The sequence below is a fragment of the Aptenodytes forsteri genome, unplaced genomic scaffold (genome assembly GCF_000699145.1).
Source record: "Aptenodytes forsteri isolate BGI_AS27 unplaced genomic scaffold, ASM69914v1 Scaffold76, whole genome shotgun sequence".
NCBI lineage: Eukaryota > Metazoa > Chordata > Aves > Sphenisciformes > Spheniscidae > Aptenodytes > Aptenodytes forsteri.
In genome coordinates this window covers 1153387-1178792 of record NW_008794444.1, presented here as the reverse complement: position 1 = coordinate 1178792, position 25406 = coordinate 1153387, and the positions used below count along the sequence as shown (strand labels likewise).

The 25406-nt window shown below is 47.2% G+C and overlaps 1 protein-coding gene across 1 annotated transcript in view; it reads left to right on the top strand.

Moving 5' to 3' along the window:
• The window catches only part of TMEM260 (transmembrane protein 260), a 33510-nt gene extending 8905 nt beyond the window's left edge, over positions 1–24605 (top strand). The window contains exons 4-16 of the mRNA XM_019474775.1: positions 8113–8290; positions 10684–10797; positions 13165–13344; positions 16000–16040; positions 16405–16488; positions 16915–17032; positions 17203–17375; positions 18543–18714; positions 19915–20063; positions 21685–21861; positions 22428–22481; positions 22903–22993; positions 24087–24605. Of these exons, the coding sequence (XP_019330320.1) occupies positions 8113–8290; positions 10684–10797; positions 13165–13344; positions 16000–16040; positions 16405–16488; positions 16915–17032; positions 17203–17375; positions 18543–18714; positions 19915–20063; positions 21685–21861; positions 22428–22481; positions 22903–22993; positions 24087–24359 (1804 nt within the window). The 3' untranslated portion in view covers positions 24360–24605. The remainder of the gene's footprint in view (positions 1–8112; positions 8291–10683; positions 10798–13164; positions 13345–15999; positions 16041–16404; positions 16489–16914; positions 17033–17202; positions 17376–18542; positions 18715–19914; positions 20064–21684; positions 21862–22427; positions 22482–22902; positions 22994–24086) is intronic.
• Positions 24606–25406: the final 801 nt, after the last annotated feature.

Genomic DNA, 25406 nt, shown 5'->3' with positions numbered 1-25406 from the left:
TTTTTATATTTTATTCTTTTTTTTTCTTTTTTTTTTTTTTTCTTTTCCCCCTCCGCGGCTGCATAATTTCTAATAAGGGGTTTTAACAAATGTCAGATTAGGAAAAGTTTCTGCAATTACCAAAAAAAAAAAAACCCCAACTTATAAAACATTTAAATAGCTAAAGTCGGTTCCTACCGAGGGTTGGGGTTTTTGGCTGCTGGAAGTAGGCACCGGTTATTACAGGCACCCGGGATAAAGGCGCACCTATTTTCTAAGGATTGTGAATCAAATAATGGCTCTAACTAATATACCCTTTCTGCTTGCAAAGACACTGGGAGAGAAATTCTCATTTTTAATGGCTGGAAGCACAGTTTTTACAACTCGCTATTAGAAAGGTGTGAGTACGGGGCGGTATTTATTAAGTAGCGCAGCTGTACATGCATTTTATCGATCTGTCGTGAATTGTGCTACTCATTGAACTGCTCTGGGGTAGCTTGGCGTGGAGGCATTGAATTTAATTACCAAACTTTCTTGGGAAGGGGCGGCTGCAGGCAGGCTCCGCTCTGGTGTGGTGCCAGGTGCCTGGGAGCGTGCGAGGTTTGAGGTCGGGAAGTCCCGTTCCTCGCTCCCCTGCCAAGCCCTCGCAGGGACTTTTCCCATCCCCGGTGTCCAGACCCACCGGTGTCCACTGCCACCATCCTGGGGCACCTCGCCACGGCTTGGTCCTCCCGGTGAAAGGAGCTGAGGTGGCATGGCCCCGGCACCCGAGGGGTGGCATGTAAGATGCCTCTTGCACGTGCTGGTGATGTTCACGGGCCCGTATTTACCAAGGGGACAGGCAGGGACTCAGTATTATCCTACAGAGGTGGTGTCCTTACTGGACACATCCATGGTAGTGTCCTTACTGGACACATCCAGTCCAGGAGGACGTATGCAAGAGGGTGCGAGGACCAGCTCCCCTTAGCCAAAATCCTCACTAGCTCAATACTCCTTATCCAGGCTGGAGCCTCTCCTCTTCATAGAATCATAGGATCATAGGATGGTTTGGGTTGGAAGGGACCTCTCAAGGCCATCTAGTCCAACCCCCCTGCTGTGGGCAGGGACGTCGTCAACTAGATCAGGTTGCTCAGAGCTCCGTCCAACCTGGCCCTGAATGTTTCCAGGGATGGGGCAGTGGTGTTTCAAGTCTTCAACTTGTGGTGTTTCGATAAAAGAATTTAAAAACAGGGTGAGTAAGTGGTGGCAGTCCCTAGCTGGATGTGAGGGTGCGTCGAGCAGACGTGGCACTGAATGCATGTGGAGGGTGGTGAGGATGCTGCCTGCTCGCCCCCACCCCGAGACATTGCGGGTCCATGGGAACGCTGAAGTCGCATGATGCTAAAGTCCCCTTTGACGCAAAGGACAGCAGTCAGTTATAACCAGCTTTGCTTTTTGGTATCTTTTTTTATGGTGGTCCTGCCCATTTGCTTGGTTTCTATTCTCTCCTTGTGGCCATGAAGACTCAACCGGGATCGGCGAGCCAAGCCGCGCTCTCCTACCTCCTCCTCCAGCGCCGGGAGCGGAGGCTGCGGGCAGGGCTTAAGTGGCTATTCAGCTCCAGGTCCTTGAGGAAGAATAAAACCTGGTTTGCTATTCCCTGTAGTACCTGCGCTGGCTCTTCAGCGCTGAGAGCAAGAGAAACCGCCTTTTGTCCATTGAGTGTTTGTGACGAAGAGGCAGGCAAACCCAGAGGGATTGGGGTTTTTTGGGATAATTATTACTACTTAGGTCCTAAACTCATGTTCGGATTTTTATTTGTGTTTTATTTTTAAATAGTTCTTCTGTTTCAGCACCAATGCACGTACTCACCTAAAATGTATCTGTGGAAAGCTTGGTTGTTCAGTCTTCTAACTCCCATTCTGTTTTAGCCTACATCCAAAAAAAAAAATCATTTTTTATAAATCGAACAAGTGAAACCCCTTAAGTTGAATTTGAAATGTTAAACCTTTAATGCACTAGTCTGTTATACCATGAAATAAAAATACATTGAAGGGATATATCTTTGCTACTGCGCAGCGAAGTCGCAGCATTGCAGAGCTGGAGCGTGCGAGGGTGTAGAGGAACCCGCCGACATCAGGGCCGTCATCTGCAGGTGCAGGGAGAGGACTGAAATTGGAAAGAGAAAAAAAAAAATCCATTAATTAGTTTATTAGTGGAGATTTTAGAAAGCGGGAGAGTTTTGCCTTATTCCACTGGGTTTAAAAAAAAAAAAAAGATGCGAGAGTGAGATCTGCTACCTATAAAGTTTTGGAGGGAACAGAAGGCAGAAATAATCAGCTTATTTCCCTAGGTACAGATAGGTGTTTCCAGTGTTTAATACATCAACTTCAAATATAAAACGTTCCGATTATCTTACTTCTTTATGAATCCAGTGCACTGAAGGTTGCATGTAAGGAAAACATTTCAATTAAATTCCAATTCCCGTCCATATATAGCTTTATACCAATCGTTTAATAAGTTTTTACAAATTGTTAAATATAAAACGTCTGCCATTATTTTCTAAATAAAAAGTAAAAACGCTGATCGAGTTCTTTGTTAAAGGCATATAGGTGTAACCTGTGCTTTTGGCTAACAAAAAGTTCTACCAAACTTAGAGGAGAGGCTAAGTTTTAAATCACAAACTGACATGTTTTAGCAATTGCCAACAAATGAGAAGCTGAAAACTGTAATTGCAAAAACAGCCTAAAATACCTAATTTCAGTTTTCCCGATTTGTTCCTGCAAACTCTTAATAAAAACCTGCAGCTAAAATATGCCTGGTTAAAGCAAGTTTCTACTGCCCGCGTCCTTGGAGCTGAGGCCCAGCCGCACATTCTTTCACTTTGGTGCCTGAAAAGGCAAACAAAATAATAATTTTTTTTTGTAAGTCTTTTCCTTTTATGTTTCGGGATGCCATGGGAAAATATTTCTCACAAAGGACTGTGACCTCTCCTTTGCTGTCTGCTTCTGCCCCTTCTGAGTGCGTTTTCAGATGATGGGGATTTCTGCCGATGTTCAGAAGGTTACAGTTGGTTGACCGATAGGAAGGGACCTTCTTCCCACTTGTTTTGTTTTGATAAAGCGCTCCATGTGCTTTGAGCAGGTCTTGCCCCAAACGAGTTATTTTGCAAAATCAAAAATACAAGCTGTTCCCTTGGCTTTTCCTCCACGTACGATAAACAAGCCTAGAAGGCAGCTTTTATTCAAGCTCGGTGCTTCAATCCTTCTCGAAGTGGGCCTGGCCGTGGTAGAGCTGTAATACCCCTGGGAGAAGTTGTGAAGACTTTCCCACTGTTGCGTTGGCTGTAAATCTTTCCTTCTTTCACGAGCCGACTTCTGTGTGCTGAGGCCGTTCCAACGGCAGGGTACTACTACTCTGAATGCTTTCATCTAGGTGACTCAGCCACCTTCTCCAAGAGATAGTCCCTACCTAGCCCAAGCTCAGGAGCTCCCCTCCACTGGACAGAGCCTTGTAGCGGGGTTTTGCCCACCTTTTGCTCTTTGTAAAGCCTTCTCTTCTTGAGGGAGTCGCTGCGAGGTAGCTTTATGCCTACACTGTGTTGACAGATGAACACCGGATGGTTATTACGATTGCCATGGCTTCGTTGTTGGCAACCCATTGGTCCTCTTGCTCCAGTCATCTGTTCTTTCTCATACCAGTTCCAAAGAGGGGGGGGGGAATTGCTGGCTTTGGGTGAGGAGGAAGCTACCCTCCTTGCTCCCCAGAAGCAATGGGATAAAGCCCTCCTAGATGTTGCTTTTACATGAGGCCAATCGAGGATCCAGCTGTCATGGGTCTTTGCTGTGTTTTTGGAGCACCCCAACTGTGTTTGAAAAATGTTGTGTTTGAAGACAGAAGCACGAGTAGAAGTCAAGTGAGGATAAATCTCTGCTGCTCTCTGCTCTGGAGCCCTGATGTGCTGTCAAAAGGAGAGACAGTGTTAAGCAACTAAAAGGTGTTTTCAGAAAAAAACCCAACTGTGTGGGTTTGGGGCTGTCTTGGCACTAAGGCAGGAGAGACACAGCACAGTGTCACTCCATGCTGGAGAAGTCCAAGAGGCTGCCAGATGGCAGAGTGCAGTGGCGCGTGGAGATCCTCGTGTCGATCAAAATGAGCAGTATAACCATGTTAGTCCAGCCGCAAGGCAGGATTGGTTTAATTTGGCCCCAGCATCGTGCTGACATAGTCGCATGGGATTCATTTCTGCTTGTCCTGCTGGTGCTACTTTGCATCATGAACTCTTGCGTTGGGTAGACCTGCTGGGTGTGTTGGTTTTTTTTCTGTCAGGTGGTCTTCATCCTTATCTGGAGATACCTGCTCTGATCGCTTCCACTTCCAAGAGCGTTTCCTTCTAAATCAGCAGACTCGTAAATCCATCATTTCCATTGCTGGTAACAGAATCTGCAAAAAACTCTTGGTCTCCAGCTTGCATTTCCCAAAGCTTCTGTCTCGATGTTCTTCAAGAACGCAACACATTTCCATTTGGTTTTTTAGCGTCTAGTATACTTGTAGGAGGTTAGTGCTCCACGCACGCAACGTGCTTTTACAAAGTAAGCTTAGCAGCCTGGCTTTCCCACGAGTTTCGCAGGAAACTAAAGGCAACGCTGGCTCTGCTGACAAACAGATCTGGGGACCGTGCTCAGTGCTGGATCCTGACCCTGCGCTGGACAGTGAGCAGAGATGTCCCCTGCCCCGCATAGCTGGGATAAGGCTTTAAGCTTTGGGTTGAGTAGCTTTTGCTAAAGCCTTATTTCATAAAACTTGAATCGCAGGTTTGAGACTTTTTATCAAGAGGGCGGGGTTTCTTTCATCTCATTTGAACTCTAATACGCTCGAGTCTTTTCTGGGAAAGACAAGGAGAATGGGTAGATGATTGGGATGTTTGCCTAAAATGCTGCTTTTCATCCCAAGGTTTTTGGGAAGGTTGTTTTACCTTTTTTTATCTTATTTCCCTGCAAGAATTTCAAAGGGATTTACAAAGTTGTTTCTTTATAACTAAAAGTTTGTGCTGTTTAAAGGGTTTAGTCAAAACTTAGGGCTGTTGTGTAGTGGGGTTTGTGTATTGGGGGATCTCTCAGTTTTTAAATACACATGGTCCTGCTGCCCTTTCCCGGTATTTTTCTTGAAGAGCAGAAACCACTCCTGACTTGATTCCTGTAAACTCCATTGCATCTTTCCCTTTTCTATTCGGGTGCCACATCTTTCTAGTAACAGGGAGGAGAGCACAACCAGAGCCCTTGAGGCCGAAAACCTTGCCAGACAGGTCATGTGTGTCCCACCTCTCCCTTGGAGGAGGTGGACTCAGGGCTGCTGGGCTGGCTTGGTAGCAAAACGGACGGAGCAGCGTTCATGCTTGTGAACGCCTTTTCTGTATGCGATTGTGTGATTTTGAAACGTTATATTAATGCAGTGAGTGACAGGTCTTGCCTTGGAGAATTTCATGCCGAATACCCAGACCTGTGTTGAACGGCAGTGAAGTTTAGATGTTGGAAGAGTCCAGCATGGTGGTGATGCATTCGTGAGCACAAGGGAGATGTGGGAGGCGTGGGGTTCATCATTAGTCGCTTTAATGACTATGAACAAGTCCTTGGACTTCCCGTTATGATGGGGCAGACAGATACACTTGTGTGAACCAAATCACCAGGGCTGCATCGGAGTCACTCAGCGCCATCAGATTCAGCCTCAAATCTGTCTTGATGCTACTGAAAACACGGGTGGTCTTCAGGGCCCTTCAGCATGGGTGAATTTGGTGAATGCTGATTGATGGGCCCCCTGCTGATCTTGCAGCCATGGTGGCTTGAGCAGGCTGGAGTGAGAGTGGGCAGAGGGGGTGAGATGTGGAAATCCACGTTGCAGTTCTTCCACCGATGACTTTGCAGGCTGGGAGCTTCACGTTTGAACGAGGCCTCGCCACCCTGTGGATGTAACAACTCATTTTGTAGACGTGTTAGTGTTCACCACGAAAAAATAATCCTATGATAGAATTTTTGTGTAGAAGGACTGGATTGGAGCGACCTGTATGGCAGGGTCAGGGATGGGCAAGCCCAGCGCGCCTGGGCTTTTCAGCTGGCAACAGTAGATGCTTCAAAGTTTGCCTGACTTCCTACAGAAGAGGCCCCACGTTCACCTTTCTTCTTATAGGGAGCTTTGCAGACACAGATTTGGTCTGAAACAGTCCCACCTGCTGCCAGTTGGGGATTTTCAATTTTTTCCCCTTCCATTGATTTTTCAAGACCCCCTCCCACAGCCTTGATGCTGAAGCTCTGTGTCACCCTGAGCTTGTCTCGCTCTGGCCTCGGACGCCTGAGAGTTGGTTTCTTTTTTCCCCGGTGTTAACTGAACTGCCTTGCTTCTCGCCCTCCTGCAGCTGCAGATCTGAAAACACTTTACAAAGGAGATAACAATTGTTAGTCCTATTTTGCAGATACCTGGGGCAGCAGCAGCAGAGTGGCTTGTCCCAGACCACCCAGCATGTCCAGTGTCGGTGGCAGGAGGAGGAATAGAGACCTGGTCTTCCCAAGACCTCGTCCCAGTCCTCTCCTCCCCGTGAACCCTGCTTCCCATTTTTAATGGATTAAAAATTCCCGTTCTGACTGCACAAGTCCTTCTTTGACGTCTACAGAAATAGGTTGGCTTTTCAGTCTACTGAGGTCATTTCGGGAAGGTGGAAAGAAAGCATAACCAAGGAGAGGAGCCCCGGCTAGGGAGTGCTGCGCCAGCAGCTCCCTCATCTCTGTTCATAGAGGCTGTAGGTTTTGTTTACTTGGTCTCTCTTTATCTCAGAGTTACGTGAGGAACCCCATAAGCAAGTCCTACATGGATGTCCATTCTCTGATCCCTGATGGGCAGAACAAACCACCTGGGGACTTTGGCTGTGCTAGAGGATACGGCCAGTGTTTAGGAGCAAGTTACACGGGTAGCTTGATGAGGAAATTGGCTTTCTTATAATAATTTTGCTTTAAACCTGCTGGAAACGTTAGGACTAAATGGAAGTGTGTGCACCTGGGGTGGGACTAGAAAAATACCCAGTTTGTGGTAGAACCTGGCTTAGTCTCACAGCAGGATGATGAATTTCTGGAGAGGAGCTTTGACTATAACCGCAGCTGTTTATGTCTTTGGATAAGGCATAATTGAGCTGGTTGTGGTGCCCTACATGGCGTCTTTTCAGGGTGACTTCCCGAAGGGGAGACCTTCCAAACAGGCAGAGCCGGAGCTGCCCACGATGCGACTGGGTGGGAAGAGCCGCGATTGCAGAACGGGCGTAATAGGTTTCCGGGGCTAAATCCCACCTCGTGGGCTCGCCGCGCCGGCTGCGGCATCCAGCCGAGTTGGGCAGGCGGCTCCGTGGGGAGCGTGTGCCGTAATCCCATCTGGGAGTCGCAGAGGTGCCCGGCTTTCGGGCTCACAGCCATCCCAATGGCGGGTGCTTCACCTGCTTCCTCCGCTCTCTCCCCCTTGCTGGAGCTGAGCCCCATTTTCCCCCGCTCCTGACCCCGGCGGGTGCCTCTCCCTGCTGGGACCATGGGCGCCACAAAGCCCCATTTTCCCCCGCTCCTGACCCCGGCGGGTGCCTCTCCCTGCTGGGACCATGGGAGCCAGAATCCTCACCCACCCCCAAGACACTAAACACCCCCCCCCAGGGAAAGCTCTGCTAATGCTGTCCATCATGAATAAGCTCTAATCCACTCTATTGAGCGCCTTGATGAATTTAAGGCTGCACCCTTGCTGGCATCTCCTCCAGCGGAGAGTATCCCATTAGTGGCGTGACTCCCTGGCTTGGCGTACCATGACCTGCTGGGCCATCGCTCATCGGGGTTTCCGAACCAAATTCAACGCTGGAAGTTTTCATGGCGCTTGCGAGAAGAAGCCGACTCTTTGGTGTTGGGTGGCTTGCAAATAGACAGGCTGGCTAACGCCTGCTCTTCCTAATTGCAATTCAGTGCAAAGAAATTATTAGGAAGATATTAACCATATAATGTTTTGGCAGGGTGCTGGGTGGCAGTCATCATTTCTGCTGTATGTTTAGAAAAAAAAAAAAACCCTAAAAAAAGAAGGACAATAAAGTAGGCTTTTTTGTTGGAAAAGAAGATTTCATGTTATCTGTGTTTGCAGGCTTTCTGGCTCATATGCGGGAGGAATCCTTGCTGCGGGGGTGTTTTCATTTTCTCGTCTAACATGGCAGTGGTCCATCGCGGCGGAGGTTTTTAGCTTAAACAATCTGTTTGTGGGGCTGCTGATGGCTCTCACCGCGCATTTTGAGGAGGCATCCACTGCAAAGGAGAGATCAAAGGTAAAACATCTCAAGCAAAGTGAATAGTTCTTTATTTTTTTTCCAATTAGTTATCCCACGCCTGTTGAATTTCCTATTCATTTAGTGTTGATTTAGTTTTGTTTAAATAAAGACGGCCAAATTTTGGGACTGGGTTCAGCACCTGTGCTGGGGTGGTGTCGATCCCTGCCCTACCTGGGTGTTCGAAAGTGCCAAACATTGCAAAACCCTGTCTGCTTTGCTTAAGGGTTGAGTTGGGACCTCTTGGATGGGTTTGGGCTTGGTTCAATACACACAGGGTGGAAACAGGAACAGCAAAATCATTTTCATCTCAATGTTTTAGTGCAAAGTTTGGTTTCCCGCATCAAAGACTCAAACTAGGCTGTGGGTGTTCAAGTTTTGGTTTTCAGAACTGATGTTTTTCCTTGGGGTAAATAGATATATTTTACAGAAAACTTCAGCTAGTCAGAAACCCAGGTTTCTACCGAAAAACAGAAATGACCAAATTTTCAATCAGTTCTTCTTTTGAAATTAAATGTGCCCCTAAAATAATGGCATTGTTAAATACAGAGACTTTAAATTTCATGCTATATTCTCTACTTTATAAACAGACTAGGCAGCCAAATGATATTTTTACTCAGCAGTCTTGTTCTTTCTACTTCTATTTGCCTGAACATCTGATCTCGTCTCCTCTCACAGACTTGCCCGCTGTGACTCCTGTAAATTGTGTGCATAAAAGGATTTTTGTCGGGCTAGGCTAGAATTTCAGGAGCCGGCAGTGGTAGTTTACTCAGCTTCGCAAGTTCTCAAATAACACGTTTTATCAGTGGTTATAGAGACCTTGTTTCACCATGGGATATTTTTTTTTTTTTCTTTTCTGATGAGTACCATCCCAAGATCCCTACAACCTGAACTCCACGAAGATGGAGTTGGGCGTTTTCCAACCTGCTTCCACGTTTCATGTGCCCAATTTCCAATGGGATTTTCAGATGAGATTTTCAGAAGCAGTTAAGGAGCTTGTTTCAATGTTTTTTGGGTGTCTGGCATCCCATGCCTTGAAGAAGCCAGGCTGCCAACAGCAAGCTCCCAGCGCTTTTCATAAATGAAGCTGGTCGTGCAAACTTCTTCAGGGGTGTGCTTGGAGTTCATCGATACACTTGAAAAATTACTGAGGTTGTTCTGAGTCCCGCAGGGCAGCTCTGAAGCCCACAGATATTTTTCAGAAGTTATGGCAGGTGTTTCCATGGCAAGGCAGTGTTCAGCGTTGAATGCTGGGCAGTCAATTAAAAATTACCAGGTGATCCCATCACCACCCCGAGGCAAGTGTTTGCATCTCACACGCCATCCTCACCGGTGACTGAAATAAGCAGGGGCGATGCTCTTACAATAGATGGAAGTGCTGCCCTCCTTGGGGATGGCTGGGGAGGTGAGGATGGGTTGTCAGCTCCTGTCCAACAGCGTCTATGGGACTCTGCTGGCTTTTTGCCCACCGAGGAGCTGCCCTGGGGCTTGGCTTCAGGTTGTAACATGGCCCAAGTGGGCAGTGATGGTGGAGAAGGAGGCAAATTCAGAGGAGGAGCAGCGTGGCCAGTGGCGTACGTGGCACTGACCCAAGGTTTCTACATGGAGTTGCTCTCGTAGCCTCATCCTCCCCCACTGAACGAAGAGGACTCGGCACTGGTCTGACGGTGTTGGGACAGAGCAGAGCATATGGCAGCATGGGGCAGAGAGAGGCTTTCCTTAGCATCAGCCAGGGATGGCCGTGGTACCAGTAACGAGCCTGTGAATAATCCTCGATGAGTACCAGAAATACCCTGCGCCGTGCTGCATAGTCTGGATACGTTACCCGTTTTATCAGAAAACTCTTTCAAAGGTGCTTGAAAATGAGCTTTTAGACTAATGAGGGATATCGCAGATAATTCCCTTTGCTTAGGAAGTTTGTGTAGCCCTGACTTTAGCCCTCTGTGCCTGAAGAAGAGGAAAAAAATCATTCCTGTTATATAAAATGAGGTCTCTGTACATAATGGCATTATTTTAGGCTATGGCTGCTGAAAACTTTGCATCATTCGGAGTTAACTGCTGGGCAGTCTCCCCTGTGCAGCAGAGGTTCAGGAATTGGACCCCGTCGCATCGTTACGACACGATGGTGCTACAGATGATCTCTGTATACATGGAGACATAGCCGTTGCGCTGGACACTTCGTCAATAATGTTTTCTGTTAAACAAATGAAATCTCCCTGTAAATAATCAAAAATAGCCTGTGTTATCTGTGTTACAATTGACCGGTGCTCGCCGATGTATTTGCCTTTCTCCTGTAAGTGTGCTGGGGGCTGCACCGAAGCTCTTTTGGTCTCTGGATGTTTTTGCAAACTGTAAAGAGTAATTGTGAATGTGGGGTTTTTTTTCCCTTTCAGATCTCTAAACTTGGTGCCTTTTGCTGCGGGCTCAGTTTGTGCAATCAGCACACGATAGTGCTTTATATCGCTTGTATCGTGCCTTGGGTTCTCTCCCGGCTTTTCAGAAAGACGGTACGTATTTTGCTGACCCATACCTCTATTTTTGTAAGGCAGTGAGTAATTCTTCTTTCCAAGCGCTTGTGCCACTTTTATGTTGAGGTACAAACAGGGACAGTCAATGCTCTGTCTAAACTAGTCGGTCATAACCCACTGAAGTTACAGTCCATCGGTCTGACACCGGAGCTGCCGATCACGATTTAGGGGCTTTGCTCACACCAGCAACCTGCGACCCGCCCGTGTCTCCTGGCACAGGAGCGCTCTGCCCCAGCTGCTTGCAAGTACCCCGTACGCAGCCACGAGACCGATACTCAGAGCTAAAAACTGCTCAGCGTGTAGGAAATAAGAGCATGTTCAATGACCTACCAAACAGGAAAGCAGATAAATATCTGTTGGTGAGAAGTCACAGGCACGTGCAGTCTGGGCACTGCTTCTTCTGGCTGATGGCACTGGCTTTCTCATGCCATCAACTCGTCTGGAGATGAGTTTCTGTATGTTGATTCCCCGGTGATGGAACAAAAGTCACGTCCACCCGTTGCAGAGCATCTTGCGACTGCTGTTGGTAGTTGAAGGTGCAGCCGGAACGAGCAGCACGGCAAGAAGAGTGCAGAGGCTTGTCTCTAGGGGGAAGTCCTCTTCAGCATCTCCTTGGGATGTGCCAGGCTCGGTGGCCTCCAGCTCTGATGCAGCCAGGACTGGAGAGTCCTAGAAGAGATCAGCTCTCAGGTGAAGACCGCCTGGCTCGTGCCAGCTGGAGAAGGCTAAAGGAAGGCTGACCTTCTGCGAAACAGCAAGCCTCTGATCCGGTCGAATATGTCCCTTTCATCTCCTACCAGAGAGATCCCATTGTGAAGATGTCCCTCCTTTTACACCTCTTTATTAAACTTGCTCATTGTGTAAGAAGGTGAAAACACATTTTTGCATGCCTGGCTTACGAAGGCGATACACGTCTGTCTGGATGAGGCTCCCGGGTGACGTTCAGGGGCCCTGCAATGCTCTAGTCTTCTGTAGGTGATCTCCTGTGAGTCAATGCATCAGGCTGGATGCAGACGTGTTGTAGAAACTCTACTTTGCCCTGAAAACGGCTGCACATCTCAGCGACGCAGATGCTCTGATCGCTTTGCAAATGGCCCTGAGAAGGCCCCCCCCCCGACTTTTGCTCCTGTGAAGGTGACAGTGGGGCAGGTTTCTGCTGGGCCAGTCCTGCCTGTATTTTTCCACCCTCGACCTGATAAATCAGGCGTGGTTCTAAGTAATGGCACAAGGTATAACTAAGCTTGGAGTGAAGCATGCGGGCTGCAAGAGATAAGATGCAACTCAGGCATGCTTGATCCAAAATCTGTTCAGCGTCTCCAGCAAACCCCTTTCTGACTGTGTATTTCCTTTAACACAGTGAAGACTCACTTCTGCGATATATTTGTGTTCTTTAAACAGAGCTTTTTTTTTTTTTTTAACAGGGGAGGTCCAGAGAGACCTCTGATTTCCAGCAAGGACAATCCTGTGCCAATACAACATTCCCGGGAAATACTTTAGGCAGCCCAGTAGTGCCTGCTGCTGAAAAACACCTAATAAGAAGGATAAGTGGTGGAAAACAGTGCCTTTTTAAGTAAAAAAGAGCCAGCTTTCTTCTGAAGGAGCTCTGGCCACCACTGTTATCAAGCTACTTTTTCTGCTCTGTAGATCATGACTCTGAATGGTGCCTCTTCCCCATAACCCCAACTGCTGAAGAAGTGCTTTGATTGACAGGGCAGCGACTAACGATAAAGCAAGCGTGCAATATTCTAGGGTGGGATTTTCCAAAGCACTTAAAGGAGTTAGGCACAGAAGTCCCTTTGAAAGTCTTGTCTTCCTGACCCCTTAGGCAGTCTTGAAAATCCCACCCCAAAAGTTGGCCTATCCAATTTAGCCAGTGTAATCACGATAAAGTAAATGGCAAAACTGACTCCTGATGATGGTGGTGATGTGCGTAGTTGTACTAGAGCAGCATAGTCGGGTTTTTTTTTTGCCAGATGGAATACCAGCCAACTCTTAATCGCTGCAAAGTGGGTTATCTCAGCCTTGCAGTGCTTCAGCCATCTATGCATGTCATGCCATGATTTAAATGTGAAAGATGCAATGAGTATGATACTCATGAGTCCTAGCTAATATTATTTGCTTCACTTAAATTTCACCCTGCCATGCAAAGGAGATCAGTTTGATGCAGTTTCCTAGTAATCCACAAAATCGTAAGGTTTAACATAGCATTTTGTAGGGACTTACTATAAATTGAGAGATCAGCTCTGTGTAAATATATTTGATGTTTTTTCTTTATCTGTTCTTGAAGTTCCAGCGTGATTAAACTAAAATAAACATTGTTATGCAATATGACATATTTTGGTGCAGGAATTGTCCCTAGGCCATTTGCTGAAGTTGGGTTTATGCTTCTTGGCTGGTTTGCTGCCTTATCTCTATCTGCCGGCTTCATCCTACCTCAATCGAGCCCGTTGGACATGGGGAGACCAGACGACTTTTCAAGGGTTTTTGACCCACTTTCTCAGGGAAGAATATGGGACATTCAATCTGGTAAATAAGGGTCATTTTCTAAATGACTTTCTTTTAACTTATGCAATAGCAGAACCTTTCTATTTGTGACGATTAATGGCTTGCAGGGGAAGAAATGGAAAATGTTTCCTTTTTTAAAAATTTATTTCTGATTTTGACCTTCTGATCTGTCAGGTTTTCTGGGAATGGATCACGTGGCTGGGAAAGCAAAGAAATAATTCTCTTTGCCTTTACAGGGTGAGCCGTATTATTTACTGGGAGCTGTACAGGTGTCTCGTATTTATAAATGCCCAAAGAGCAAGCTGTACTACAGGGAGATGGTGGCATCAATTTTGTGTTTTTCTTGTTTTAAGACAAATAATTCTCTCTTCTTTTTTTATTTTAAACTCAGCTATTTAAAGAGGTTGCATTGCTTTAGCTTTAAAAGAAATTCCTCCAACTTAATATTGAGGAATAACTCAATACTAATATTGAATTGAAATGAATGGTAGGTTTGGGGGGTCTCAGAATCCTCTGATCTGAGTTATTGACTGGTCTGTGCTCTTGCCAAGGGAGGGAGGTATGGCGTAGGGTTTGCATCTCTCTCCTCCAGCCCTGACATAGATGTTTGGCTCTGGCCACCCAAGGAAAGCAAGTGCCCAGCACCCCTTCTGCCCTTCCTGCTGCAGAGATTTCAGTGCAGAGGGCTGGGAAATCGCACCACCGGGGAGGGGAAAAAAGAAAAAGGGATGGTTTACATACTGTGTCACTCCTTGGGGTCCTGAAGCCCCACGTCCTCATAAATTAAGCCCCGTGCGTGCAGCAGCCGCACCCAGCCGGCGTGACGCGGCGAGCACCGTTGCCGTTGCATTACAGCCTTCTTCTGTAGGATGTGAGGCAAAAGACTTGATAATTCCTGCTGCTGCCATTTAATCTTTCCAAAACTCCTACAGAGATAAGATCCACCCTCTGAAGGACTTCTGAGATTTCCCTTGTCCTATTCCCAGCCGTCTCCTGAGAATGAGACTCCATTGGGCAGAGCAATACCAAGGCATGCAAATCCCTTACCTCCTTTCTCCATCAAACGTGAGGAATTCAAGTTGACGTTCAGGAGGCTTAGGGATGGACTGTATGTAATCCTACACCACAAATCACATTTACGACGAACTTGTCTGAAGCAGGAGCAATAAATGCAGCAAGACCCAAGCGTTTGGTCCCGACGCCAGCTGGGCTAATGCCAGAGCCCTGCCTGGATGGACAGACAGCCCTTGCATCCCACGGCTCCGCTTTTAAGGGCGGGCAGGGTCCAAAAAAACAGAGAGAAAAGACTCGGGAGAGGGTTCCACCTATAAGCCAAGGGTCAGAAATGTCATCTCCTGCGAGGGATGTGTCTGGGGCCAGAAGCCGTCGGCTGCCAGCAAGGTGGGGCTTTGCAAGAAGCAGAGAGGTAGCAGTGGTGCATCAGGAGCTGTGGGCTGGCTCTCCGTCCTCTAACACTTTCGGTTTTTAATTAAATCTTGAATGCAATTAACTATTCCATTTTTATTCAGATTAAATATTCCTTCCAGACCTCCCGGATCCGTTTACCTTATCTTTTATCTGGTAGCCACCACTTCCCCAACAAGCACCTGTGAAGGTAATTCCTCACCTCCACCGAGCATGTCTTGTTTCCCAGGCTCGTGCCGTGGATTGCAAGTCTCCGCAGTAAAAAATTTCAGATATCCATACAGCACTGCCTCCGTCAGGGCAGAGGGGACAAGGGCGAGTCTGGTAAACAAGCAGGAATTGAGGCCCATGTGCTTGTCTCAGACTGTGGGGAGATGGCCCAGAAAATAATCGCACCGTGCAGATAGAGCGGAGGTCGGGCCCCTCACTACAAGAAGGACATTGAGGTGCTGGAGCTTGTCCAGAGAAGGGCAACGAGGCTGGTGAGGGGTCTGGAGAACAAGTCTTATGAGGAGCGGCTGAGGGAACTGGGGTTGTTTAGCCTGGAGAAGAGGAGGCTGAGGGGAGACCTCATCGCTCTCTACAACTCCCTGAAAGGAGGTTGTAGCGAGGTGGGGGTCGGTCTCTTCTCCCAAGTAACAAGCGACAGGACGAGAGGAAATGGCCTCAAGTTGTGCCAGGGGAGGTTTAGATTGGACGTGAGGAAAAATGTCTTTACTGAAAGAGTGGTTAAACATTGGAACAGGCTGCCCAGGGAAGTGGTTGAGTCCCCATCCCTGGAGGTATTTAAAAGACGTGTAGATGAGGCGCTTAGGGACATGGTTTAGTGGACATGGTGGTGTTGGGTCGATGGTTGGACTCGATGATCTTAGAGGTCTTTTCCAACCTCAATGATTCTATGATTCTATGATTCTATGATTCTAAACCATGCGATGTGCTCGAGTCACGGGGTGATGGGTCGGTAGCACCTTGAAAAATGCTTATCCGGGTGGTAAACACTGCACAGTTGCGTAGTGTAAAACAAGAACCTGAAAGTAAATCTTGCAATGAAGGTTTGAGTAGAGTTTGCTGTCTTGTTGTTGAAGCAATTCCTGTTCCCTGTGACCCCTTTGGGGTACCACCTGAGGGGGTTTTGAGGACCCCTGTGCGCTCAGGGCTCTGCAACCAGAAAATGAAAAGACTTTTCCTTGCCCCAGTGATACGGCAATCAGCGTGTGGGTTTCTCATGGGTTTTCTTTCTTTTTAATCTAGGCCAAGTCCGAGACAGGATCCAGTATGAGAGAGATGCTGGTGTGAGTAAAATCTCGACTGTGCCTTTTAGTGGAGAGAAACCTGTTGCTGCCGCTGTCATTTTAGCCAAGGTGGCTCCTGTCCTGCCTTTCCTCGGCTTGGTCCAGAGCTGGGGCCGTGTGTCCCCTGCACGGGAACAGCATGCATGTCCGTCTGTCTTCCCCGTTGAAGGAAAAATGCTGGATCCCCCTCCCCAGTGATTTTTCATTCAAAGTCCTGGCATGTAAACCGAGCTTGTTCCCATTTCTGGTAGACTTAATCACACCGGAATGGGAATATGTTACGTTGTGCTTATTCCCTGCTTCTCTTGACACTTTAATTGAGTGCAGGCGGCGATTTGGGGATGACGCACTAATTTCTCCGCAGTTTTCAGCTGGCGCAGATGAAGTCGGAGCTCTCCCTTCCCGTCCTCGCCCTGGCGCTCATGGCCTGTGTGAGCACAGCACTGCCGTAAGTTGGAGGAGAATATTTGCTCCGACGTGAATTCCCTGACTGGCTGCACGGGCAGCTTTCTTTGCCTTGTGCCACGGGGAGCTATTCTGCTTCCCGGTGCAAAAATTTCAGTAATTGGCTGTGGTCATGTATTAATTAAGAGCAAAATATCCCTGCTCCTGGTAACCCTATGACTTTGTCGGCGGCTGACTTAAAAATCTTGAAATCCTTAAAAATCCTGAAATCCTGATGGTTTTGTGCTTTGAAAATGTAAGCTTTATAAATTGCAAAGGTAAAGAAAGGCTCATCAGCTCCTTTTATTGGTCGTCAGCTCCTGGTATTAAATGCATTTAGGTATGCAGAGAGAGAGTTGGTTTTGTGCTCGTATAACTTTTGTCTCCTTTTTCATCATGCAACTAGAGTGCTATGTTATTTTTTTTATAGGACAAAGCAGCAGAAATCACCCGTGATCTGGGTCTTTGCTGGAATGCTCTGTGTTTATTCACTTTTCTTCGCTTGGAGAGCAAATTTGGATATTACAAAACCTCTGTTTCTGGGCGTGGTAAGTTGCACTCCAAAAATTGCTCTGGGTTGTTAACTTTTGGAAGAAGCCCTAAAACCACCTAACCAGGAGCAGGTGGTTGTCTTGAAGCTGCCTAAAATACAGCTACTTACTCTGTTTCCTTATAGCCGGGGAAACAGAAGTAGGGTCTCTGGGATCTTGTTTCCTAGGTGGAGCGATTCTGGCTGCAGAGCAACGCGGCGGTGGCTGTGCTGGCAGGGCTGGGGCTGGCCGCGCTCCCCTCGGTGGGAAGCGCCGTGCTGGAGGGCAGCCGGGCGCTGCCGTGGCTGGAGTGGCTTTCTGCTCTCGCTCTTGTCGCTTCTCAAGTTTGGGCAAATTACAGGTAACAAATCCCCCGGGCACGTGTCTTGCTGCAGACTCGCAGGGCTGTGGGGTGCCGTGCGGTTGGGGTGCTGCGGTAAACACCCCATCCCTGCTCCTGGGGTTTCTGTCCTTGTCTTGAAGTGGGAAAGGCACTTTTCACGTCCCACCTAAGCTTGTGTGGCCACAGCCTGCGGGACTCCCTTGTTTGATCTCCCTAAAAATCACCAAGCACCAACTGCAGGCTGTAAATGGGGGTGTCGTGTAGGTTGAAGGAAGAAACCTGTGTAGATACATAAACTTCTCATGAAAGGAACTCGTAAATCTGTGCTTTATTTCCTAAGAAGGTTTGCAGAATTCATTTGACCTGAACAGTCACCTCCTTCCCTTGCTTTGCTTCAGGAAACCTTGTGCTTCTGGTTTTTCTTATTTTTTTTCCTTTTCGAAGAGTTACATCTGTAGTGTAGGGCTTCCTTCTCCCATAACCACACCAAAGACTCTACAGCGGCTTGGGTAGGAATCAGTGTAGTAGTAGGGATGCTCAGGTAGAGGTTGACCAACTGGTGAAGTGTAGAACATGCAGAACTTCATACTCGGGGATCCTTCCTTTGCACACATCTTTTCCCAAAGGCTGGTCCGTAGGTGAGCCAGTCATAGCTCATGTCCTGAGCCATGTCATGGAGTGTCCTCTTCTTGCGTCCATACCCGGACGTGCAACACACGATTGCGTAACAAAAAGGATCTAATCTCGGGTAATGTAAGTCTACTTCTGCCTGATGCTACAAAAAATTGGCTTTTTAGTGCATAATTGAAAGCATTAAAAGGTTGGGGAAGATTTCAAATGCTTTACAGAACCATCATTGTACTGGCACTTAGAGCTCCAACTAGTAAGTCTTGAGGTTTAGCTCAAGAAAAAATCAGAATTAAGGTGAAGGCATGCAATGAGTGTGTATTTTTGCAAAACTGTAGTGGCTCGTGTCTCTGGTGCTGGTTTCTGGGGGACTGTAGTCTAAATGCTTCATTTCTGTATCTTGGTTTCTCTGTAAACGGAGATGATGCTTTTCAGCAAGATCTGACCAGGGTGAAGGACTTCACCTGTCGATGCGTATTGCATAAAATTGTTCTGAAGATATGCAAAGCCATGCAAATACCCGTTTTTCAGATACTGTTCTTTACCTGTTCTCTTAAGGGCTTGTGATCAGAGCAACAACTATGTTGTTGATAAGTTTGCAAGGAATCTGCTGTCCTCTATGCCGACGGGTGCAGTGATCTTGCTAAGAGGAGACTTACCCGGGAATGCTCTTCGTTATGTTCATTATTGCGAAGGGATGAGGCCAGATATCACCTTAGTGGACCAGGAGGTAGGTTCAGAAAGTAATATTAAAAGAGGCAACAGGCAGATTTAAAAATAGGAAGCAAAAGTTTAGTTGTTCCTTTCTCTTCTCGAGGGGGTCTCTTTGTTCAAATAAAACTCACGATGCGGAAATAAAATTGATTTTTTTTAAAGGGGCGAAGGGATGAGGCCAGATATCACCTTAGTGGACCAGGAGGTAGGTTCAGAAAGTAATATTAAAAGAGGCAACAGGCAGATTTAAAAATAGGAAGCAAAAGTTTAGTTGTTCCTTTCTCTTCTCGAGGGGGTCTCTTTGTTCAAATAAAACTCACGATGCGGAAATAAAATTGATTTTTTTTTTTAAAGGGTTGCGGGTGGCTCTGGGATGGAGCATGGTGCGCAAGCCCCATTCAAGCCCAGAAAGCCAACAGGGAGGCAATAGCGGGTAGAGAGAAGGGGAAGCCCAAGTTGTTCATCGCGGCAGAGATCCAGATGGGGCACAGGGCTGATGTTTGCCTTGCTGAGGAAGCTTTGTCCCTGCTGTTTTCTGCGGTTGCCCCGAAATACAGATGTTGGGGCTGCAGAAGGCTTCTGGGAGCAGCCTGGAGGGCAGCAGGTCAGCAGTTGCCCCGTGGGCAATGCGGCTTTGGGGTTTCTCCCAAGGACTTTACCATGCTGAGGCTCATTCCCTGCATCCCCTGTGTTATCTTGACCCAACCCAACCCAAGGGTGGTTTTGCAGGTTTCTGCCTCTGGTTTTTTACATTAAAACGGAGGTGCTGCGTGTCCCTGGGTGGTGTTTGCACTCCTTCCTTTTTTCCTGAGAAATGGGAGAAGAAAAATCCCCCTTACAGAAGGGGACACCGACACTGCCACTGCCACATCAGTCCTTGCGCTTGGCTTTGCAGCAAGGGTTTGACTTGCTGAGAGAAACCCAAAACCCAACGCCTTATATTTAACCAAACCAAAACCTTGTTGTGTCTCTTACCAGCAGTAGTTATTTTGTGTTTCCTTTGCCCCCTCGACAGGGAGGACCGCGTGCCTCTGATCAGAAACCACTGGTGACCTGGTCTGATGGTGTGGTCTCAGGCAATTGCTGAAACGGGAGGTGACCTTGCCGAGCAAATAGAGTCATTCCTCCTGCAGAAACCATTTTCTGCAGCTTCTGGATGTAAAATGAATGAAAACTTTGTTTCTTGTTTTAATTTTGCTTATATTTTCGGTGATAGATGATGACTTATGAATGGTATTTACCCAAGCTGGCAAAGCATTTACCTGGCGTTTATTTTCCTGGGAACCGGTGGAATCCTGTGGAAGGAGTATTACCCGATGGGACACTTGCTTTTAATCTCCACCGTTTCCTCAAAGTAAATAAACAGTAAGTATTTCTTTCATATGTAACAGCTTTCCTAAAATCTTCAACCTTTTTTTCTTGAAATTGTTTACGGAACAGCTTGGTACTGCATCCAAAAGACCAATTTTCTCCACTGACTTCCTCCCCGGTGGTGAGATTATTTTTGCAATTAAAGCAAATATCTATGCAGAAGTAACTCCATCTGGATATAATGTTGCTTGTTGGTTTGAGGTTGGTTTGGTTTTCAGGAAGGAAAAGTAAGGTAGGGGTCAGCCCACCACCCCTGCCACTGCCACATCAGTCCTTTGTGACTTGCTGAGAAACCCAAAACCCAACGCCTTATATTTAACCAAACCAAAACCTTGTTGTGTCTCTTACCAGCAGTAGTTATTTTGTGTTTCCTTTGCCCCCTCGACAGGGAGGACCGCGTGCCTCTGATCAGAAACCACTGGTGACCTGGTCTGATGGTGTGGTCCCAGGCAATTGCTGAAACGGGAGGTGACCTTGCTGAGCAAATAGAGTCATTCCTCCTGCAGAAACCATTTTCTGCAGCTTCTGGATGTAAAATGAATGAAAACTTTGTTTCTTGTTTTAATTTTGCTTATATTTTCGGTGATAGATGATGACTTATGAATGGTATTTACCCAAGCTGGCAAAGCATTTACCTGGCGTTTATTTTCCTGGGAACCGGTGGAATCCTGTGGAAGGAGTATTACCCGATGGGACACTTGCTTTTAATCTCCACCGTTTCCTCAAAGTAAATAAACAGTAAGTATTTCTTTCATATGTAACAGCTTTCCTAAAATCTTCAACCTTTTTTTCTTGAAATTGTTTACGGAACAGCTTGGTACTGCATCCAAAAGACCAATTTTCTCCACTGACTTCCTCCCCGGTGGTGAGATTATTTTTGCAATTAAAGCAAATATCTATGCAGAAGTAACTCCATCTGGATATAATGTTGCTTGTTGGTTTGAGGTTGGTTTGGTTTTCAGGAAGGAAAAGTAAGGTGATCGGCACAGAGTATTTACTGATCATTTTTGTTGTTGTTGTTGATACAATTCATCACCAAAAAAGGAACATTCCCGTGTACTCAAAATGACGACGGTTGGAGAGGAGATTGCCGCTGCTTCTCCTTCGTGAACATTGTGGCCAACTGATTAGCATAGAATGAATGTATTCCGGGAATAATCATCGTATAAAAATAGCTTAGTAAGAGTGGAGAAAGGATTATATACTCACATGAATACGAATAGCATCTGCATTTAGACTAGCCAGGGTGAGCCTTGCGAGCGTGGGTAGGCAGAAGAGCATTGCCAGGTGCCGTCGGGAAGAAAGGGGCTTCTCCTACAGCTTCTGGCACATTTGTGAAGACCAACATAGGGGAGAGGATCTGTCTCCTGTGCTGGCTGCACAAGATGTGCAATGCCAGGTGGGGTATTCGCTTGCAGTGGGAGAGCTGTTCTGCGGGCTGACCCGGAGACATTGTCCCTTCCGACGCGAAATGGTCTGGACAGGTATCCGTGCCGCAGAAGATGTTGTGCTGCTTAAGACCTGTCCCCTGGCGCGGGGTTTGCTCAAGCACGTGGGGTGGCCTGCGGTCTCTGGCATGGCTTCGTGATTGCTCTCTCTGGGTTTTTTTTGGCAGCAAGGAAGTGTTTGTCTGCATAGGTCTTCATGAAGGGGACTCAACCTGGAGAAGGAGCTATTTGCTCTGGCCGTGGGGTACGTGTGAAAAGCTGGTTCCTTCCGATGTTGTCTTTGACCCAGGAGAGTGGATTCATCTTACAAGAAATCTGTATAACTGGACTGAAGACTACGGCAGGTATGAGGCAGAGGCAGGACTCTGCTCCTTCCTGCTCATCATTCTTCTGCCAGCAGCATAACCACATCCATTGCAGTGTTAGAGAAATTAAACATGAGCCGTAATCATAATAGTTTGTGGTTTGGAATATATAATAAATCCACATGTGGTATTTTTATTAGTATTAAAATTAGAGAGGATGTTTCTAGTCAAATACCAGGTCCAATTCTGATCTTAAAACTTGATCAGGAGCCAAAAAACATTGAGGACTTGGGACATCCGAAGATTTAAATGTCATAGACTGAACCGTGATGGATGGTAAAAAGCATCTCTCACTTTGAGGATAGCTAAGATGCTGTGAAACACCTGATATACCAGAGGCTCCTTCTATGGAGAGAGAGGAATAAAGTTTTATGAATGACTGAGGATCAGCTGAATTCCCTGCTGTCAGAGCCGTAGGCTTCATGACGGGTTTTCTTCTGCCTGGGAGGTCTCTGTCTGCTTGAGTTAGAAGGGTTGATTTGCGTGGTGGGTGAAACATGGTGGCACGGATCTGATGGCTGAATTTTATTCTCATTCCCGTTTAGTTTCAAGCCCTCTTCCTGGGAAGCTGTCGCCAACGAGGAGATGTGGCAAGCCAGGTGATGCTCCTTTGCTCCCTTCCAACAGCCGGTGGGCAATGCCAACTCACTGGCGTGGAAATACACACCAAAGAGGGCAGCTTGATGGTGCATGGCCGTATTGGATCTAAATGAGCCAAGCTGTAGAAGGAAAAGGTTGGCAGGATGAGGTGAAGCGTGCATGGCCTCCGGCAAATCCTTCAGGAAAGCAGTCGTTTCGTTCACCGAAAGGTTCTGCTCAAAGTATCTCGAAGGAGCGGAGGGTAGTTGGGACATAGGGTGAGGAAATACGTCAAGGAGAGAAATTTGTATCACTGAGGACTTAAATAGAGATGCTGGTGTACTGTCCCATACGTGGGCATGTTGAAGACGTGTATAACCGTGTGATGTGAGCTGGTTATGTTAAGCAGTTATTATATGGAAGTTTTTCTTGTTTTCCTAGGATGAAAACAGCTTTCTTTATATTTGACCTTGCAGAAACTGCCAGCGTGACTGCAGAAATGAAGTCACAACTTTACACATTTGCGTACACCGTAAGTCATATGTTGTGGTTATGAACGCTCCCTGCAGTCTCCATCCTTTTTTTTCCTTTTTTTTTCCCTTTTTTTTTTTAAATTTCTGGACTCCATAGAAATACAGTGTTTCCATATAGGTCCTGTAATCTGCATTCTCCCTTGTTCATCCAAACCGGGAGCATAGCAGATTCAGAGAGATTTGTTCAGGGATTTATCCATTCCCGCTTGCCCCCTCGGTCACGGAGGATGCCAAAAGCTAACCAGTCGACACCCTGCTTTTGCTATAATTACGTTGTCTGTGCTGGGCTCCAAACCCATGCCAAGAGATCGCTTGTCCTGAAGTCCCCTCTATGCACTTGTCCCCTCTGTCATTACACAGTCGTGCATCTGAGCCAGCAAGTGTAAAATCCGACAGTCTTCTCGCTGCAAATTAATTCTGCTGCATTTCACACCAAAGAATAACACCCGTAAGCTGGTGTAGGTATCTCTGGAAATACTGGACTGCCCGAGATGCCAACGGATGCACAAAACGATCGGTGTGTGTCAGCAGAGAGGAGGAGTGTTTCACACCCCAGCAAAGAGTCAACAAATAGTTTCGTTTCAACTCTTGCCCGTTTTGCTGTGATTTTTGCTGTTCTGCAGAGTTCTTGGGCGCGTGCCTGCTGTTGAGCTTATGAATATTCCCACTCAAGTCAACAGACTGCTTAAGTCCTGTGGAAGATGTCCTGATCTCCTGAAGTACTGAGTAAATGTCTTCCCAGGCGCAGCAGTTAAATCTCTTTTTTCCCCCGGCCTGGTGTAACACCTCTCTTGGGGAAGCGCATAATGTGCGGTGGGGTTATCACGATCATCTGTAACGTTTCTAAACAAACAGCTGCTGTAGGAAGGGAAACATTTCAGCCCCCCTTGGATTTCTGATCCGCGCTATTGCGCATCGCATGGCAAACACGGGGTGAGGTACAGAAACGCTCCGACTCTGGACTTGGATGTCTAAATAGCATCTGTTCCTTCACGGGCAGTTTTGAAGGACTGTTAAGAGCTCTTGGTCCCCTTCATTCAATTAATTTGTCCCCCTCCTCCCCCCCTTTGTTTTTTTTTGTCCCTTTAACAGTCGTACAAAGAAATTGTCAACTCTCATCCAAATCACCCGGTGAACTGGCACAAAAACTACGCCATTGCCTGCGAGAGGATGTTGCGTCTCCATCGGGTGGATGTGGATCCCGAAGTGTTGCTCTCCGAAACTGTGAAACATTTCCTTCTGTACACCGAGAAAGCGGAGGACGATCCCCAGCGGCAGGGTATTCTGCAGGCTGTGAAGCACCTGAAGAAAGAGCTGCAGGGGCTGAGGAAAATGAAAGAAGACCTGAGGCGGCGAGCTGGGTAGCGCCCGGTCCTCCACCCGCCTGCTGGAGTGCTGAAATTTTGAAGTCAGGACTTAAAATCTGAATTAGCCCTTGACAACGTGAGAACGGTTTTAAAAGACGACAGAAATGGCAGCGGAGAAGAAGTCAAGCGTGATTGCCTCCGCGGGAACGTACTGTTGTTTGGTCTTTGATTGCTGTTGGCAAATGAACTGTTTGTATTGTTTGTGTGGGGAAAAAAGCTCATCACTAAATAAAATGCTGGGTTTCAAAAAGGAGAATTGTCTTTTAAAGGAAACCTGTGGATCTGTAGTACCGTGAAGATCTTTTAATTTTGGTTATGAATGCAGCATCCTTTATAGATGCAAAAAATGTATTTAGCCTTGAAATGTTTCTTCTGTTACTGAGCCAAGAAGTTTTCTACAGAGATTTTTCTTTAGCTGTGCTGTGTCTGTGTGTTTTTGCGGTCACAGGGCAGCGTGGTTAGGTGGGTTTCCATCAGGACAAGCATGTGGGACGGTGCCCTTCACGGGACCATGATCATTCGCTGTTTCGGATGTGCTCTGTCCCCTGGCTGTGCCTGTGCCCAGTGGTGCTGCAGACGCGATGTTCCCCTGGCATGGGATGGTGGGCAGAGACCAACCCAGCTCTTTCTGCCTCCCTTGCTTTGCAGGGATGGTTACTTTCACTACACTGGGATTTTATGTTGGGATAGACTTTATTGCTCTAGTTTTCCAATAGCAAGCAAGCAACTTGTGTATTTTCCCTTGCAGAGCACCGCGACCGTAGGCAGCAGCGTGGCATCTCCTGCGCTGCCTCCACCTGGGGTAGAGGGACCGCGGTGCTGAGATCCCGCACTGGGGACACGAGAGCAGCTCCCCTGGGACACTGCTCTCCCCGTGGCTCATGACATCTGTGCTGTGGGCTCCTTCTGTGCGAGCCTGTAACGCTCGTCTACTCTGCCACGTCCTCGCAGGTCCTGGGGATGCCAGAACTGTAATTTTAGAGATGTCGGGAGCTTTAACCAAAAGAATAGCGTGTGAATCCATCCTGCTTTTCAAGCTACCCCA